The sequence below is a fragment of the Malus sylvestris genome, chromosome 12, assembly GCF_916048215.2.
Source record: "Malus sylvestris chromosome 12, drMalSylv7.2, whole genome shotgun sequence".
NCBI classification, from domain to species: Eukaryota; Viridiplantae; Streptophyta; class Magnoliopsida; order Rosales; family Rosaceae; genus Malus; species Malus sylvestris.
Window position 1 is genome coordinate 31005890 of NC_062271.1, and position 15126 is coordinate 31021015.

At 39.1% G+C, this 15126-nt stretch overlaps 2 protein-coding genes and 1 pseudogene across 2 annotated transcripts; 2 read left to right on the plus strand and 1 right to left on the minus strand.

Annotated features, from left to right (window-relative positions):
- Positions 1 to 4317: 4317 nt before the first annotated feature.
- Positions 4318 to 5142, plus strand: LOC126592371 (peptidyl-prolyl cis-trans isomerase CYP19-3-like). Its single transcript, XM_050258059.1, has 2 exons — positions 4318 to 4347; positions 4430 to 5142. Exons 1-2 carry the CDS (start codon positions 4318 to 4320, stop codon positions 4955 to 4957), a joined length of 558 nt encoding a protein of 185 aa, XP_050114016.1. The 3' UTR covers positions 4958 to 5142.
- Positions 5143 to 6542: 1400 nt separating this feature from the next.
- Positions 6543 to 8479, plus strand: LOC126593060 (patatin-like protein 2). The gene is made up of 6 exons (XM_050258924.1): positions 6543 to 6671; positions 6782 to 6981; positions 7074 to 7473; positions 7546 to 7851; positions 7925 to 8100; positions 8217 to 8479. Exons 1-6 carry the CDS (start codon positions 6642 to 6644, stop codon positions 8272 to 8274), a joined length of 1170 nt encoding a protein of 389 aa, XP_050114881.1. The 5' UTR covers positions 6543 to 6641; the 3' UTR covers positions 8275 to 8479.
- A 101-nt stretch (positions 8480 to 8580) lies between these two features.
- LOC126593059 (rubisco accumulation factor 1.1, chloroplastic-like) lies at positions 8581 to 10268 on the minus strand (annotated as a pseudogene).
- Between the last annotated feature and the right edge of the window lie 4858 nt (positions 10269 to 15126).

The window sequence follows — 15126 nt, forward strand, 5'->3', positions numbered from 1 at the left end:
CACATCGGTGAAGGACTAAACTATGCAAGGGCTTAAAAAGATTTGAACTATTCCCGATATTGCTGATTCATTTTGTAGTAGAAACCTACTTCAGGAAGGCCATCGAAGACCATAACAAGAACCAGAGACGGTCTGCCGATCCCGAGGGTGGTGAGAAACGTGAAGGGGTATATGTAGTTCACATGGTTTATGCACATTTTGTACATGCTCAAAACATTTAGAAAGGAAAAAGAAGAAGCTCCAAGATCTGCCGATAGCCTTTATACAAGCAAATGCGTATTTTAGCTACATTTAGGTGATGGGTTTTGTCAATTGCTTCCAGATTTGAAGGTTGTCATGTTTTCACAACATTGCATATAAAAAGGGGGGAGGTTGAAGTTGAATACCCAAGATATCACACACTTCATTACTTGAAAGTACAATGGCAACTGCTGGTGAGTTTTGTTAGCTACATTATTATAGTTCAGAGAAGCGATTTCCGCACATCTCTGTTATCTGTCTGCACGCCTTGTTTATCTAGGACCGGAAAGAAACAGGGCCGTACAAATGGGGAAAAAGATTGTATAAATCACTTTTCTTTTTTAATTGTTGTTGCTAATAATATTTCAGAAGTGAATCTGATTACATTGCTTCCATGGTGATCATGATCAGATGGTCGGAAGTTTACCACTATCCTTAGCATTGATGGAGGAGGAGTGAGAGGCATCATTCCGGCAACCATGCTCGCCTTTCTCGAGTCCGAACTCCAAGTTAGCGTGTCTGCTTCCGCCAGACTTTTTTTCGTTTCTTCGGAACCTTGAATTTGTTCATCATTCTTACCTAATTGATTGATTTACAAAATGCTTCCTCCTAAACGAATAGAAACTGGATGGAAAAGATGCAAGGATTGCACACTGCTTTGACCACATTGCTGGAACCAGCACAGGAAGCCTTGTTGCTGCTATGATTACCACACCAAATAAAAAAAAGCAACCTCTGCTTTATGTACATGAACTCAAGAAGTTTTATTTTGATGAGCGTCCATACATAGTGCCTCAAGAACCGACTAAAACCGCTCGAATGTATGTTCCATAAGAGGACACTATTTTGAAGTGCTGATAACAATCTCACTGTATATATCTTATGAATTGAACTGTTGGATCGGTCTTTCCAGCATACCCGCTTGAAACATTAGACTTGTTATATGGATTGACATATAAGTTTTTCTTGAATCGTTGAGCAAGCAGCTCTGAAGTCAGCAATGGCCTCTCATATTCCTTCGAGTGCCGCTTGTGTGGTGGAATATGAGCCATTCCAGAACTAGCACTCATACCACCACGAATACCTCTATAGCCTTTGCCACGACCACGTAAGGTACCAGGACGACCGCCACGAGCAGCAGCGGGAGCAGTGCGTCTAGCATCAGCAAAGAAGACAGTATGCATCCTTTGTTTCCGCTCAGCAGTGAGCAGAAGGGCCTCTGAAGCACTGTGAGATATGGCTCCATCACGATCCTGAGCAGAAGCCACGGTGCTTTCACATGCAGGGCCAACATTGTTGAGAACAATGGCAGCAATGTCTGAGTCAGAAACAGGAGCACCAGATAAGGAGAGGGCGTCAGCAAGGCAACTGACACGATTGAGAAACTCAGCAATTGAGGAGTCGCCACGGTGGGTGTTCATCAGCTCACCGCGAAGTTGAAGAAGACGGCCAGTGGGCTGCAAATCATAGCATTCCCGCAGACAGGTCCATGCAGAATGAGAACTGGTTTTCCCGATTAGGGCACCCAACACAGTGGTATGAACAGAGCTCTTGATCCAGGACATAACCATAGCATCTTGTTGAATCCATGCTTCAAACTCCGGATTCACAGTATCAGTAAGATTGCCCTCATCATCTTTGAGAAAGGCAGGAGGACATTTGCTAGTGCCATCGGCAAAGGAGACGAGATTCCTGCTACGAAGCAAGGTAAGCATCTGGGCTTGCCAGAGAGGGTAATTGATAGGGTCAAGTTCAATCGTAAGAAAGTTGGAAACGTTGGAAGAGCTGGAAGAGTTGGACGCCATTTGAAAGAAAAAGGAAATGCTTAGGATGAATGCTTTGAATAAACTCAGCTTAATGAATTATGAGTGAGGCTTCCCCTCGATTATATAGGACTACAACTTGCTACAGGGATTTTTCTTTTTCTTATACAACTTGCTGGAGGGTTTTTTTTTTTTTTTTTTTTTTCATTTTAGAGACAACTTGGTGGAGGGTTATATGCTTTTTTCATGACAAACCTTGGTGGAGGGTTATATGCTTTTTTTGTGACAAGCCTTGCCGGAGGGTTTTTTCTTTAATTTTTGCTAATTAACCTTGCTGGAGGGTTTTTTTTTTTAGTACATCGATATTTTTATACTAAGAGGAGGGGGAGTTCGGCTAACCTACACAATAGGCAACCTAATTTGGTAAGATCTCTCATTTCCAAATAAAGATGAAAACTACCAGACCATAGTACCGAATGATCACCGGAGAGTTTTAATAAAGAATAAAATTAGCTTTGTGAAGTTGAAATTCTATTTTAGTTTAATAAAGAATAAATTATCTTGAAATGCTCATTTTACAACTCAAAAGCCAATTTTGGAGTTCAGTGGGTCAGAAATTTGTGATGCAAATCATCTAACCCACCGAAAAATGTAAAAACAGGTTGATTACATTTTTTTTTTCTCCTCAAGTTTTCGTCCAATTTCAAATTTGTATGTTTTTCAATTTTTTCAATTTCATACGACGACTCACAATTTTGTATAAATGTCTTAGATCTATATCAATTTATGTTAGTTTCTTTGTTATTTGTCCATGTGAACATCGCCGGCCCCACAAAATTTGTGCCAAATGAATAAAAAACCAATTAAAAATGGATATTCATTATTAAAGAAAATCAATTTAAAGAAAACCTTCTTCTTTGACAACAAATCAATATGAAGAAGAAACCCTTCATCTTCTTCATCAGAAAGTTAAAAAATCAAAGTACAAATTAATGTATAAACATTATTTGAACCGTTAACATGTGATGTTAAGTGTTGTATATCACCAAAAAGTTAAAAGATCTTGCATTAGCTTAGTAGAAGTTATTGTAGAACCTCAAGAGTATATATAGTCCACCTATTATCAATTGGACTTTAGGAGAGATTTTTTTGTGCCAGGAACATGGCCTAGTACACCATGTAATAATACAATTGGTTGGACACTTAAATGTTTTTTTTAACTAATTGTATTATGACACTTGGGTATACCAGGTAGTGTTCTCAGAACGTTGAAAATTTTTCTCAGACTTTGGGTAGAATCTCCTAAAATGATACATACTCCAGCAAAAGTTAACATCCTGATCATATCACGATGAACACCTAATTAAGCAAAACAATCACTCTCCCAATAAGCACTTCATTGCGACTACATAGGTTTACAACGAAGCAGCACACGATTATTTCACCAGTGAGAGGTTGCAGCATGCACGTAGTTTCGTTGCATGTTAGAAAAGGTTCACAGCATATCAACTTCACATTGTCCTGCAGCATATCAGAAATCAAGCGGATTTCAACATTTTCTTCCTGAAAAATCGAAAGAATAAGATCGACATCATGTTACTATGAACACATGATAGATCTTTTCTTGGTACAGAGATATTTGATTTTCAGAGAAAAATATAAGACTTACCTGTAACCTTGAAACGAGCATTTCCAAAAACAGCCTCCCAACCAGTTTCTGTACCATATGTTAAACTGGGTCCTCAAGCACAACTTTAGCTATATTAACCATATGTTAAACTACTGCTTTCCATTATCGAGACAGGAGTCTATCAAAGCTAGAGGTTTTTCTTCACTATTCGACTCGGTAGATTCCAAGGAAATGGGCACAAGTTTAACGGTAGACAGAAACCGGTTCTGATCATCCATACGAATGGTGCAAAATCTCGATATAGCATGGTTTGCATAAAGAAATCTTGTATCAAAATTATACTTCGATGGCTTCACATTTAAATTTTTCTTGAACTGGGGAGCAAGCAGCTCCAGTGTTGGTAACGGGCCTCCCCTTTTCTGTTAACTGCCGCTTGTGCGGTGGGACGTAAGCCATTTTAAAACCAGAACTTGTGCTTAAAATTCGTAGCAAGGCAAAAAGAAACTGCAAAAATTTCATTAACTATCTTGGTTGTAAGAAAGTGCCTGAGCCGAAGCATTTACTGGCAATGAAGTCATCGAAATGAAATCGCCAAAAGTTCATTAACCATGAATTATGCCAGATACAAATAGATGGCAGAATTGAAAGAAATCATTAAAACAGTTACTAATTATCCATCAAACGATGCCAAAATTTGAACATAAAACTAAGGAGGTAGACAGATATATACACGTCAAATAGACAGTGATCACTGATTTACAACAACAAGCAATTTCATGTTAAAAAACATTCACAGCTCAAGAAGTTATCCCATATCAACTGCATATTGATCGGAAGGATGAAGGCGGGTCTAGTTGTAATGGAGTTATTTGCTGATAAAACCCCAAAAACTGCTGAAAATTTCCGTGCTCTTTGCACCGGAGATAAGGGGATTGGATTATCAGAGAAGCCACTGCACTTTAAGGGATCCACATTTCATCGCATTATCCCAAACTTCATGTGCCAGGGTGGAGATTTCACAAGAGGCAACGGAACTGGAGGAGAGTCGATTTATGGGGCGAAATTCGCAGATGAGAACTTCAACTTGAAGCATACTGGCCCTGGAATTTTGTCCATGGCGAATTCTGGACCTAATACGAACGGTTCACAGTTCTTCATTTGCACCGTGAGCACACCTTGGCTTGACGGAAAGCACGTTGTGTTTGGAAAAGTTGTCGATGGATACAGTGTTGTTGAGAAGATGGAAAAGGTGAGTTCGGAGCGTGGGACTACTTCTGAACCTGTTGTGATCGAAGATTGCGGTCAGATAAAAGATGAGTGTTGATGTTTGAATAGTTGGTGAAGTTTCAAGTAACATCATAGCTTAGGGTTGCTTTTACTAGTTAGTTTCAAGTTTGAAGCAAAAATTGTGTTTTGTATGAAGAAAAGTGATGTAATGCAAATAATACTTTGAATGCAAGTATATTTTCTTAAATGCTTCGAATGTGTATAATTGCGGTTATTTATCTTCTTATTGTGTGTGGTGACTCGGAGCATCTTTAACGACTTAAAAACAGAGAGTATGATTGGAGATGATCTAAGACTATAATGTGATTACGAAGAAATAGTGAAATTTTGGGTTCTTTCATTGTAATGAGATCGGATTAACTAACGGAACTATGTCAAAGTCCATTTCAAATTGTGCTAAACAGGCCTTGAGGAGGCATTTTGTAAGAATGAAACCAAACCATTAAACCAATTTGCAATATGTGAAGTAGCTCAACCTCTTATAACCATTGTAAGTTTCATCCTTTAACTGATGTGAGACTCTTTTACCTTCACATTCCCTCTCATGCGTGGTGAATTTTCAAGCCAAATATGTGGACAACACGAATCAAGTGACGTGGAGCACGTGTGGCCATTAGGCTTCATACATGGGCCAACCTAGCTCTCTAATACCATGAAAAAGTTGAGGTTTCACCATAAAAACAATTGGCAATATGAGGAATAGCCATACCTGTTATAAGCTCAACCAATTGGCAATATGGGAAGTAACTCAACCTCTTATAAACTCTTGCAAGGTTTATCTTTTGACGATGTGAGACTCTTTTACCTTCACATCCTCACAGTGAGAATATGAGGAAGTCCCACATCGATGAATGCATGGGCTTATAAGGAGTTTGGCTACTTCCCAAATTTCCTTCATGGTACCCTAGTAGGTTTATCCCAGATGTGAAGCTCAATAACCATATGTTCCACGTTACCCAATTTGTGCACATGAGAGGGCGTGTGAGAATATGAGAACAAAATTCCACATCTGTGAAGGACCAAACCATGCAAGGGCTTATAAAGAGTTGAGTTACTTCCAATATCGCTAATTGGTTTTGTAGTAGAACCCTACTTCGTTCAGAGGCCATCGAAGACCATAACAAGAACCAGAGACTGTCTGCCGAGCCCGAGGGTGGTGAGAAACGTGAAGGGGTATAGGTAGTTCACATGTTTTATGCACATTTTGTACGTACTCAAAACTTTTAGAAAGGAAAAAGAAGAAGCTCCAAGATCTGCCGATAGCCTTTATACAAGCAAATGTGTATTTTAGCTACATTTAGGTGATGGGTTTTGTCAATTGCTTCCAGATTTGAAGGTGTCATGTTTTCACAACATTGCATATAAAAAGGGGGGAGGTTGAAGTTGAATACCCAAGATATCACACACTCCCATTACTTGAAAGTACAATGGGAGCTGCTGGTGAGATTTGTTAGCTACATTATTATAGTTCAGAGAAGCGATTTCCGCACATGTCTGTTCTCTCTTTGTACACCTTGTTTATATAGGAACGGAAAATAACAAAGGCGTGCAAAGGGGGAAAAAGAGTGCATAAATCACTTATTTTTTTAATTGTTGCTAATTATATTTCAGAAGTGAATCTGATTACATTGCTTCCATGGTGATCATGATCAGATGATCGAAAGTTTACCACTATCCTTAGCATTGATGGAGGAGGAGTGAGAGGCATCATTCCGGCAACCATGCTCGCCTTTCTCGAGTCCAAACTCCAGGTTAGCGTGACTGTGTCCGCCATACTTCTTTTTCGTTTCTTCGGAACCTCGAATTTGTTCTTCATTCTCACATAATTGATTGATTTACAAAACGTTTCCTAAATGAATAGAAACTGGATGGGAAAGATGCGAGGATTGCAGACTACTTTGACTACATTGCTGGAACCAGCACAGGAGGCCTTGTTACTGCTATGATTACCACACCAAATGAAAAAAAGCAACCTCTGTTTGAAGCACATGAACTCAAGAAGTTTTATTTTGATGAGAGTCCATACATATTCCCTCAAGAACCGACCAAAACCACTCGAATGTACGTTCCATAAGGCGAGACTATTTTGAAGTGCTAATAACAATCTCACTGTATATATCTTATGAATTGTACTGTTGGATTGGTCCTTGCAGCATACCTGAGTGGCTTGAAACATGGGCTGGATGGGTCGGACAGAAGGTAGAAAAGGTGGCGGAAATCCTGTCATGGGTCGAGAAAGAAACGTTACACCCCAAATACGAAGGTTATGACCTGCGCGACAGAATCAGGAAGATAGTTGGGAAAACACGGCTTCACGAGACTATAACCAACGTCATCATCCCCTCTTATGATATCAAGTTTCTCCAACCAGTCGTCTTCTCCACCTCAGAGGCGAAACGTGATGAATTGGAGGATGTTCTGCTAGCAGATGTCTGCATTGGCACAACTGCAGCACCATACTATCTCCCTTCCCACCATTTCACGCACACACCATCAAAGGGACTCCCGAGAGAATTTAACCTCATCGATGGTGGCGTTGCAGCCAACAATCCGGTACATATACACTCTTAGACGCTCATTAATTGAAGATTTTGATCAAACTGATTCGTGTAAAAATTGTTGCAGACTTTGCTTGCAATCATTGAGAGTGCTAAGGAGATGTCACCAAATAAAAATGTGGCACATTGCTTGAAGAACATTGATAGTAGCAAGCTTCTTGTTCTGTCCCTGGGAACTGGATCCTCGAAGAGGGATGAGAAGCTTGAGGTTGACGAAAATGAACCGTGGGGAATCTTTCAATGGTTTGTAGGCCCAAAAGATACCACCCCTTTACTTGATGTTTTGACAACTGCAACAGAAGACATGGTTGACATATACATGTCTGCTTTCTTCAACGTTTCAGGCTACAATGATAACTATCTCCGGATCCAGGTACATAGTAAACCACCAAAGAATGAAGAAAGATACCTTACTTCCGGCTGATTATTTAATGCCATGGATGCAGGATGATAGCTTGAAATACACTGAAGCTGTTCTGGATGACTCCCGCAAAGAAAATCTCGAGCACCTTGAGAAGATTGGGAATCAACTCCTCGAAAAACCTTTTTCAGCACTGAACCTGGAGACAGGCTTGTTGGAACCAATTAACAACACATTCAAATACAAAGACGCACTTGCACAGTAAGAAATAAGAACACTATAAGCTGATCATATGATCAAGTCACTTTTTTCATCATATCTGTTTTGTGATTTACAATTTTCATCTGTTTCTTCAGTAACTTGTTGCATTTGTACAGGTTTGCCAAGAAACTGTCGGATGAAAAAAGAGGACGTCAAACCAGTTCCTCCCGTTGATAAAATTTCATCTTTCTTGTGCCTAGTATCTAGCTTCTACTATCTACCTATGTGCTTGCTGAACAAGTTTGGTTTCCAAGTTTCTAGTGTCCTTGCAAGCCTGCTCGATCGTAGACTGTGTGTAGTGCAGGTTTTCGTTTCAAACTTTTAGTGGGTTGTACTTCCATAAAGTATATATAAATAAAATGAGGCTCATCTCATCTCATGGCCGTTTGTTCCCAAGAGATTACTGTTCTGTTTTGTTATTGAAACGGAATGAGCTCATTACGATACACAGAATGAACACACATTACAAAAGATAGCATATCTAGTGAAGTCGAAAATCGTTTAATATTCAGAACATAAGATAAACATACAAAAAACAGTTCAAAACCTCCTAAGAGAGTAATTCTGAAACAATGACGACTAATCTGGTTAAACCTTACCGAAAATCCTTATATGAGTTGTATGAATCTCCTTTGTAACAAGAGTGATATACAAGGACCATACTCTTACACTTCTACTCCCAATCCTCTTCGCTCAATTGATCGTCTGCCTCGTCTCTTGGTGGCCTCACTATCAGCACCACAGTCCCTAAACTCTCCTCCACACCAGTTTCCTTCAATGCCGATCCCCTTACAACCTTAAACCCCAAACCCTCACCATCCACTGCTGCCAAATAAAACCCGTCATCAGCTTCCACCTCCCTCCTGCTCCTATCAGCCACCACCAGAATAGGCTCTTCCTTATACCACCTATTCACCTTCCAAGGCAAAACCCTCGCGTCACCAAACGACACCACAACTCCGCCCTTTCCTAAACTCACCACCGGCTCCCAACCCGGCAACACCACCCCTTCTCTGCCACCATAACCCCAAGCTCCCCCTCACTCCTACACTCCCACGGGGCCTCCATAACCTCCTTATCCTTCTCCTCCGCCCTACAAACTGGCAAGATCACAACTTTAGTCGACTCTGCCACCTCCCCAAACTTCAACCTCACAACCGGAACCCGAACCCCTACTGCAACATCGTCCTCCTCCTCCTTCTCCTCACTCTCTCCCTCCAACTCTTTCAAAATTACCTTTTTAGCCTTATCGGTCTGTGCAACCTTCAATGCCTGCTCTAAAGCAGCAGTTCTAGGTTCAGATGGATTCTTGTGCTCCCTCGCCTGCCTCAAATACATAAACCCTAAACAATCCCCAGCGCTGGCATAGTCAAAGCTCTCCCAACCGTTTTCGGTCCGCCGACGAGGGAAGTCCTTTATCGAACGGGCCAAATCCTGAGTTCCTTTGGCATCAAGCTTGTTCTCAATTATGAAACGGGCAGCAGCAGCTCGCTGCTGGACACTCAGGAGCCGAATTTCGTACAGCAATTCGGAACCCCTCACGTCGAATTCGGAAACGATTTCTGGGTCGGTGTTAGATTGGATTAAAGAGTCCCTCACCTTCGCCGCCACCACCAGGCGGTTCTGCTCGACGCTGGAAATGCCGGTGATTTCTTCGATGGTGGGGGCAGTGAAGCCTTCTTGGGTTAGGGAGGGGATTAGGGGGGCGAATTCGAACCAGAGGCCGAGGCGGTTGGCGAGGATCTCGAGGCGGCCATTGGCGTCGAGGGAGCGGAATTTGGAGGGGATTGGAGATGGGGGCGGCCGGAATGGCTGGTAGAGTTGTTGTTGCTGCTGTTGGGAGCTGGAGGAGGGAGTGAGAGTGGCGGAGATGGGTTTCGGGGAAAGAGGTTTGGTGTGGTGTAGGGGTGGTGGGTGGGGGTTGAGGAAGGTGGTGGAGGATAAGAAGGTTGTGGTAGTGGTGGGGTTGAAAGATGAGAAGGGTTTGAGAGAGTTTGCTGTTACCGAAAGCATGGTGGTGGTGGTGGTGGTGGTGGTGGTGGTGGGTTTTTGGAAATTTGCAAACTTTGGAGGGAGGGAGGAGGTTTGTCCCTTATCTCACCAGTGATGCTGCTTCCGGATGAGAGAGAGAGAGAGGAGAGGAGAGGAGAGAGGAGAGGAGAGAGAGAGTTTTTCACTTTCAGACTTCAGTTATTCAGTTGAAGTTTTATTGGGCTGGTCCAACAAGGACCATCATCATTGGCCCAAATTAACCCATGCCCACTTCAGGGTCAGGGACAATCTAAACCAAAAATGATCAACCATGAATACTGCCCAGCCTACTGAACAAATCGGCCCAATTCAACAACACCTTGCCCTTGCCTTTTTTTTTTGTATTTTAATCAGGTAATGTTATTGGCGCTTTACAAATTTCATTTTGCACTCTAAAATTTATATAATTAGAAATAAAAATACAATTGTGAGAAGTGCAGAATAAAATTTTTAGAGTACTAATAACAATTCCCTTTAATTATTCAGTATAATTCACTAACTCTTGCGGACTCCCAAACCACCAGGACGTCTGACTAAGACCCACGATGCGGGATTACGAAGGGATGTTGCGTTTTTGTTTTTTGTAGTTCTTGGCATAGTCGCATGTATCTTCTCTGTTTACTTTTGTTTATTATCAATAAATTTGGTAGAAGATCTGTACGGGTGGGTTGCCCCTCGCTGTTGCGTTCTATTAGGTTATGGATTACAAGAACAAATGTAGTTGTATGAGACATCGCGGTTAGATGGGCGGGAGATTTTTGGTTGTAGTGGTCCTCACCCTTCGGAAAAGCATAAGTGCCTTGCACGTGGATATTGACAAAGAACTAATATCGCCTAATTTTCAAATACTTCTAGAGTTTCAATCGAAGTTTGGTTGACCAACCTTCTTTTCAATCACACACACAATGATAATTAGTTCAAAGTAATTAGCGAGTGATTATATAATATAATAGCCTGACCAGCTTTTGAAACACACAAAACAACTGCACCACCAATCTTAGTTGCTAATCTTGTATTAATTTATTATTAAGCATGGGGACATTTATATCTTAGTTATAATTCAGTCAAATAAAAATATTATATGACTGAATCAAACTTAAAACGCAACATGTGAAACACATAATTATTCGTCCTCAACAACTAGGTTATCTCGTAATTCTTTATTTATTTTCCTTTTGGATGTTTGTTTTATTTTGTAAGATTTAAGGATCACTTGAATCTTCTTCTTTCATTGAAAGTGACAATGGGCTGGTTTCATACAATGCACCACATGGCCTATGTCTACGTGACGTTTTAAGCTGTAGTATTGCCAATTTAACAGACAACAATGATTTACAGCTGGATATTTAAATATTGTTTTATTGTTTTTCAGTGGAAATTCATGTCTGGTTTGATGTAGATATTTATATATTTGTGCGTATTTTTTGAAACATATTTGTGTGTATATACACATACATAGCTATGGTTATATTGAAAAGATTTGAATTCTGAACTTACTTTACTTTTGTTCGTCATCCTTTTCAGGTCTTTAATTAAGAAGCTAACCCGTGGTGGCGTATGTTCTTAAAGAGGGAGGATTCAAGTGGAATTATCCTCTTTTTCTGTTTAATACTTTAGCTGAGGATGTAAACATTTCAATTAGAATTTAATATTATTTATCTCTTTGATACAAAAAAAAAAAAAAACTACGAAGCTAAACCTAGCGACGTATACAGCCATACAATAAATGTCTTGTTCTCTACGTGTTATGAAATTAAACATACAATTAAGTATGGCTATTCCTAAGTAAAGATATTAGGGGACGTTTGTTGCGCTGGACTATCTCGGACTGGACTAGCTTCAAGGACTAAGTTGGACTGGCTTAGACTAGACTAAGCTGGACTAACTTAGTGAAGCGTTTGGTGCAGTGTTGGACTAAGAAGCTGGATAATAACAAATTCTAATATTATATTATTTAATATATAAATTATTAATATTTTATTATGATCTAGGTGACCGGAGATGACGAGGAGTCTATCGAGAGTGGTTGTTGAGCATGACGAGGACGAGAGAGGATAGTCTTAGCTACTCCCATGGTTATTGGGGGGTCTCGCTAAGACCACTTAGTGAAGGGTTTTGTCCATGCTAGTTCCCTTTAGTCTCATTAATGTTAGTCCCAGCATGGAACAAACACAGTATTGGACTAACAGCTAGTCCAGTCCAGTCTAATCCCACTTAATGAGGGCAAACAAACGCCCCCTTATATCTTTGAAATGGTGTATGAAAATGCAACCACATGCACGAGGGCTAATCAAAAGGTAAATTATGGATAATGCTTGGTCAAAAAGGCTGTGTTAAGAACAAGAGGGACACGCATTACAACACTCAAATATTAATTAGAATTTTTAATCTCTTTATGATCTCTTAAGATTAATGAAAGATAACCAGAAAAAGTAACACCATTGAAATCTTATAGGTGAAACAAGAGAAATGCATGCATATAACGACATTAGCTTTAAATTTGTGATCAAACGTTTTTCCAGATTGTTTGGTGAAGCATGCAAATTATAGCATCCTCTTTAATATCTTCCTAATCTTTTATTTTATTTATACAAAAATGCAAAAGCATACTTTGGTTTTTGCAAAGATAAAAGTAACATGCAAGCAATCCGGTTTGTATTTCAAATAGTAATTATGAGCTGTTAAACGTGCACCCTAATCTCTCTATTCAATTCTTCATCTCCTAATACTTGTATATACAACATGTACATTATTTGTAACAATTTCTGTACGCATATATCACAAAAGAAAAACATATACAACTTGTGTATAACAATTAAGATGACATCATAAAGTTGTGGGCAAGGAATATATGTGATGTTTAACTAGACATAGCTTATTCCCACGTGGGAAATGTACCTATTGACATCAAGAAATAATAGACGGCCTTTTAACGGGTCGTCCTCTGAAAACCCATATATCTGCCCTTCCCAACGATGCACTGAGGTCTCTCGACCACAAAAACACAGAACTTGTCAACAAAAATGGATAGAACTTGGTTGCTGAAAGAATCAGTAGCACGTCCTACTGATCACCAATCACAGCTGGACACATGTCTAAGTTGGATTAAAAAATTCACAACTTAGACACGTGTCCAACCGTGATTGGTTATCAGCAAAGGGTGCTACTAAATCTTCAACAACCAAGTCCCGTTCAACAAAAATAAATAAAATATGGCAGTTTCTGAACCCAATAATTTGAACGGTACAAAACTTGAAGGCAGCAGTATGCCTAGTTGAATGATTTATACAGGTTCATGCACTTTCTAAATCCCAATAGAGCTCAAGTGGCCATAGGCAATTTTGTTTTCCTGTGGCTGTATATACTTTTCCTATTCATTTTCCATTGTTTCTCTATTTTTTCTGGTCCATCTTATTTTTCTGTTTTAAAGGAAACAAAACTCGAGTTACATCGAATATTATCGGCATTAATGCTTTGAAAGTTCCAACATGTTGAATTGGTAGTGACAAATGAGTATGTATTGTAGTGGTTCTTGGTTTCTTGTCGAAAATTAGGTGGCCCATACATGCGGAAGAACAAAAGCCCAGGATGATCCCTATTTCCCACTCAACAACCAGCTCATTCATTCTAGCGGCTTCCCCAAGCCAACCCATACAACGATTTACTTTCGTATGGCTGTCGTATATTTGCTCTCTTAATATTCTCATTTAGAGGAAATGTGAGGACTAATTGCATAATAGCCACAAATTATATTAGTTTAGATTCAAAAGTTTAAAATATCTAATAACTTAACAAAGCAAAACTAACTTAAAATTCATGAAGCATTAGAAAACTCTTCTTTTTTTCTTTTTTTTTTCTTTGTTAAGTTGTCAAATATTTTAAGCATTTGGATCTAAACTAATATTTTTGACTAATATGCATTTAGTCCTCAGAGGTCCTCTAAATAAGGACCTTAGAGACCCTAAATGGAGTTCCTACAACCATATAGTCCCTAAATATAGGGACAAATGACTTCCAAGCCTAAATTGAAGTCTTCAAAGTATTTCAATACATAAGGACTCGCCGGGTACTCAACAAAATTCTCAAATATAAGGACTACATATAGAGACTCAAATAGTGGACTTTATATTAATTTTGAGTGGAAATTATGCTGCTCTTTATGTTTTTTTTCTTGTTTTTTGAAACAACCCAAGTGGGGCAACTTCTCATTTGTCTTTTTCTTTTAATTCTTGAAAAATCAATGGTAGAATACTCCAATGAAATGAATAATAATTTTGTAATATTTTAGTCCCTACATTTAGGGATTATACTATAAGAAATTTTCATTGTAGACAATATTCTTTTAGGGACTCGAATATTCCTCAAAAGCTCCTAAATAATTCCTTAAAGATGGTATGGGAGTCCAGGGACTCGTATTGGAGATGCTCTTAGTAGATCAGGACAGGCTGCCGTAAGGTAATTAAGGAGAGCTCTCTCTCTTGTTTTGTTAGAAAGATTCTTGACCGATCTTATTACCATAGAAATCAAATAATAATTGAGAAGTTATTTCTATAGAAAAATTATAAAACTAAATACAAGGCTGATTGTAATTATGTGGTAAATTGCAAGTGAATTATTATTGACACTTTAAAATTTTCATTTTACACTTCAAACTTTTTATTATTAGAAAATAAAATACACTTGTAAAGAGTGTAAAATAAGATTTTTTGAAATACTAATAACAGTTTCTATTAGCAAAACTATCAACTACTATATTAACTTTTGGATAAATATGAGTGGTCATATAATTGGGAATTTGCTGCGTAAATACCAATATCTTTGATGAGAGAAAAAATTTGTATGAATGTAGGCATCTTGTGTCATGTCTAGGTTGTGCAATCTAGGAGGTGTGACACGGAGATATGCAAAATTTTCATATATGCTTCTTATAACCCTCCTCCAATGAGTATTTCAAGGTCAATTTATTCATTCTAATTCATTCATCACCTAGCTATT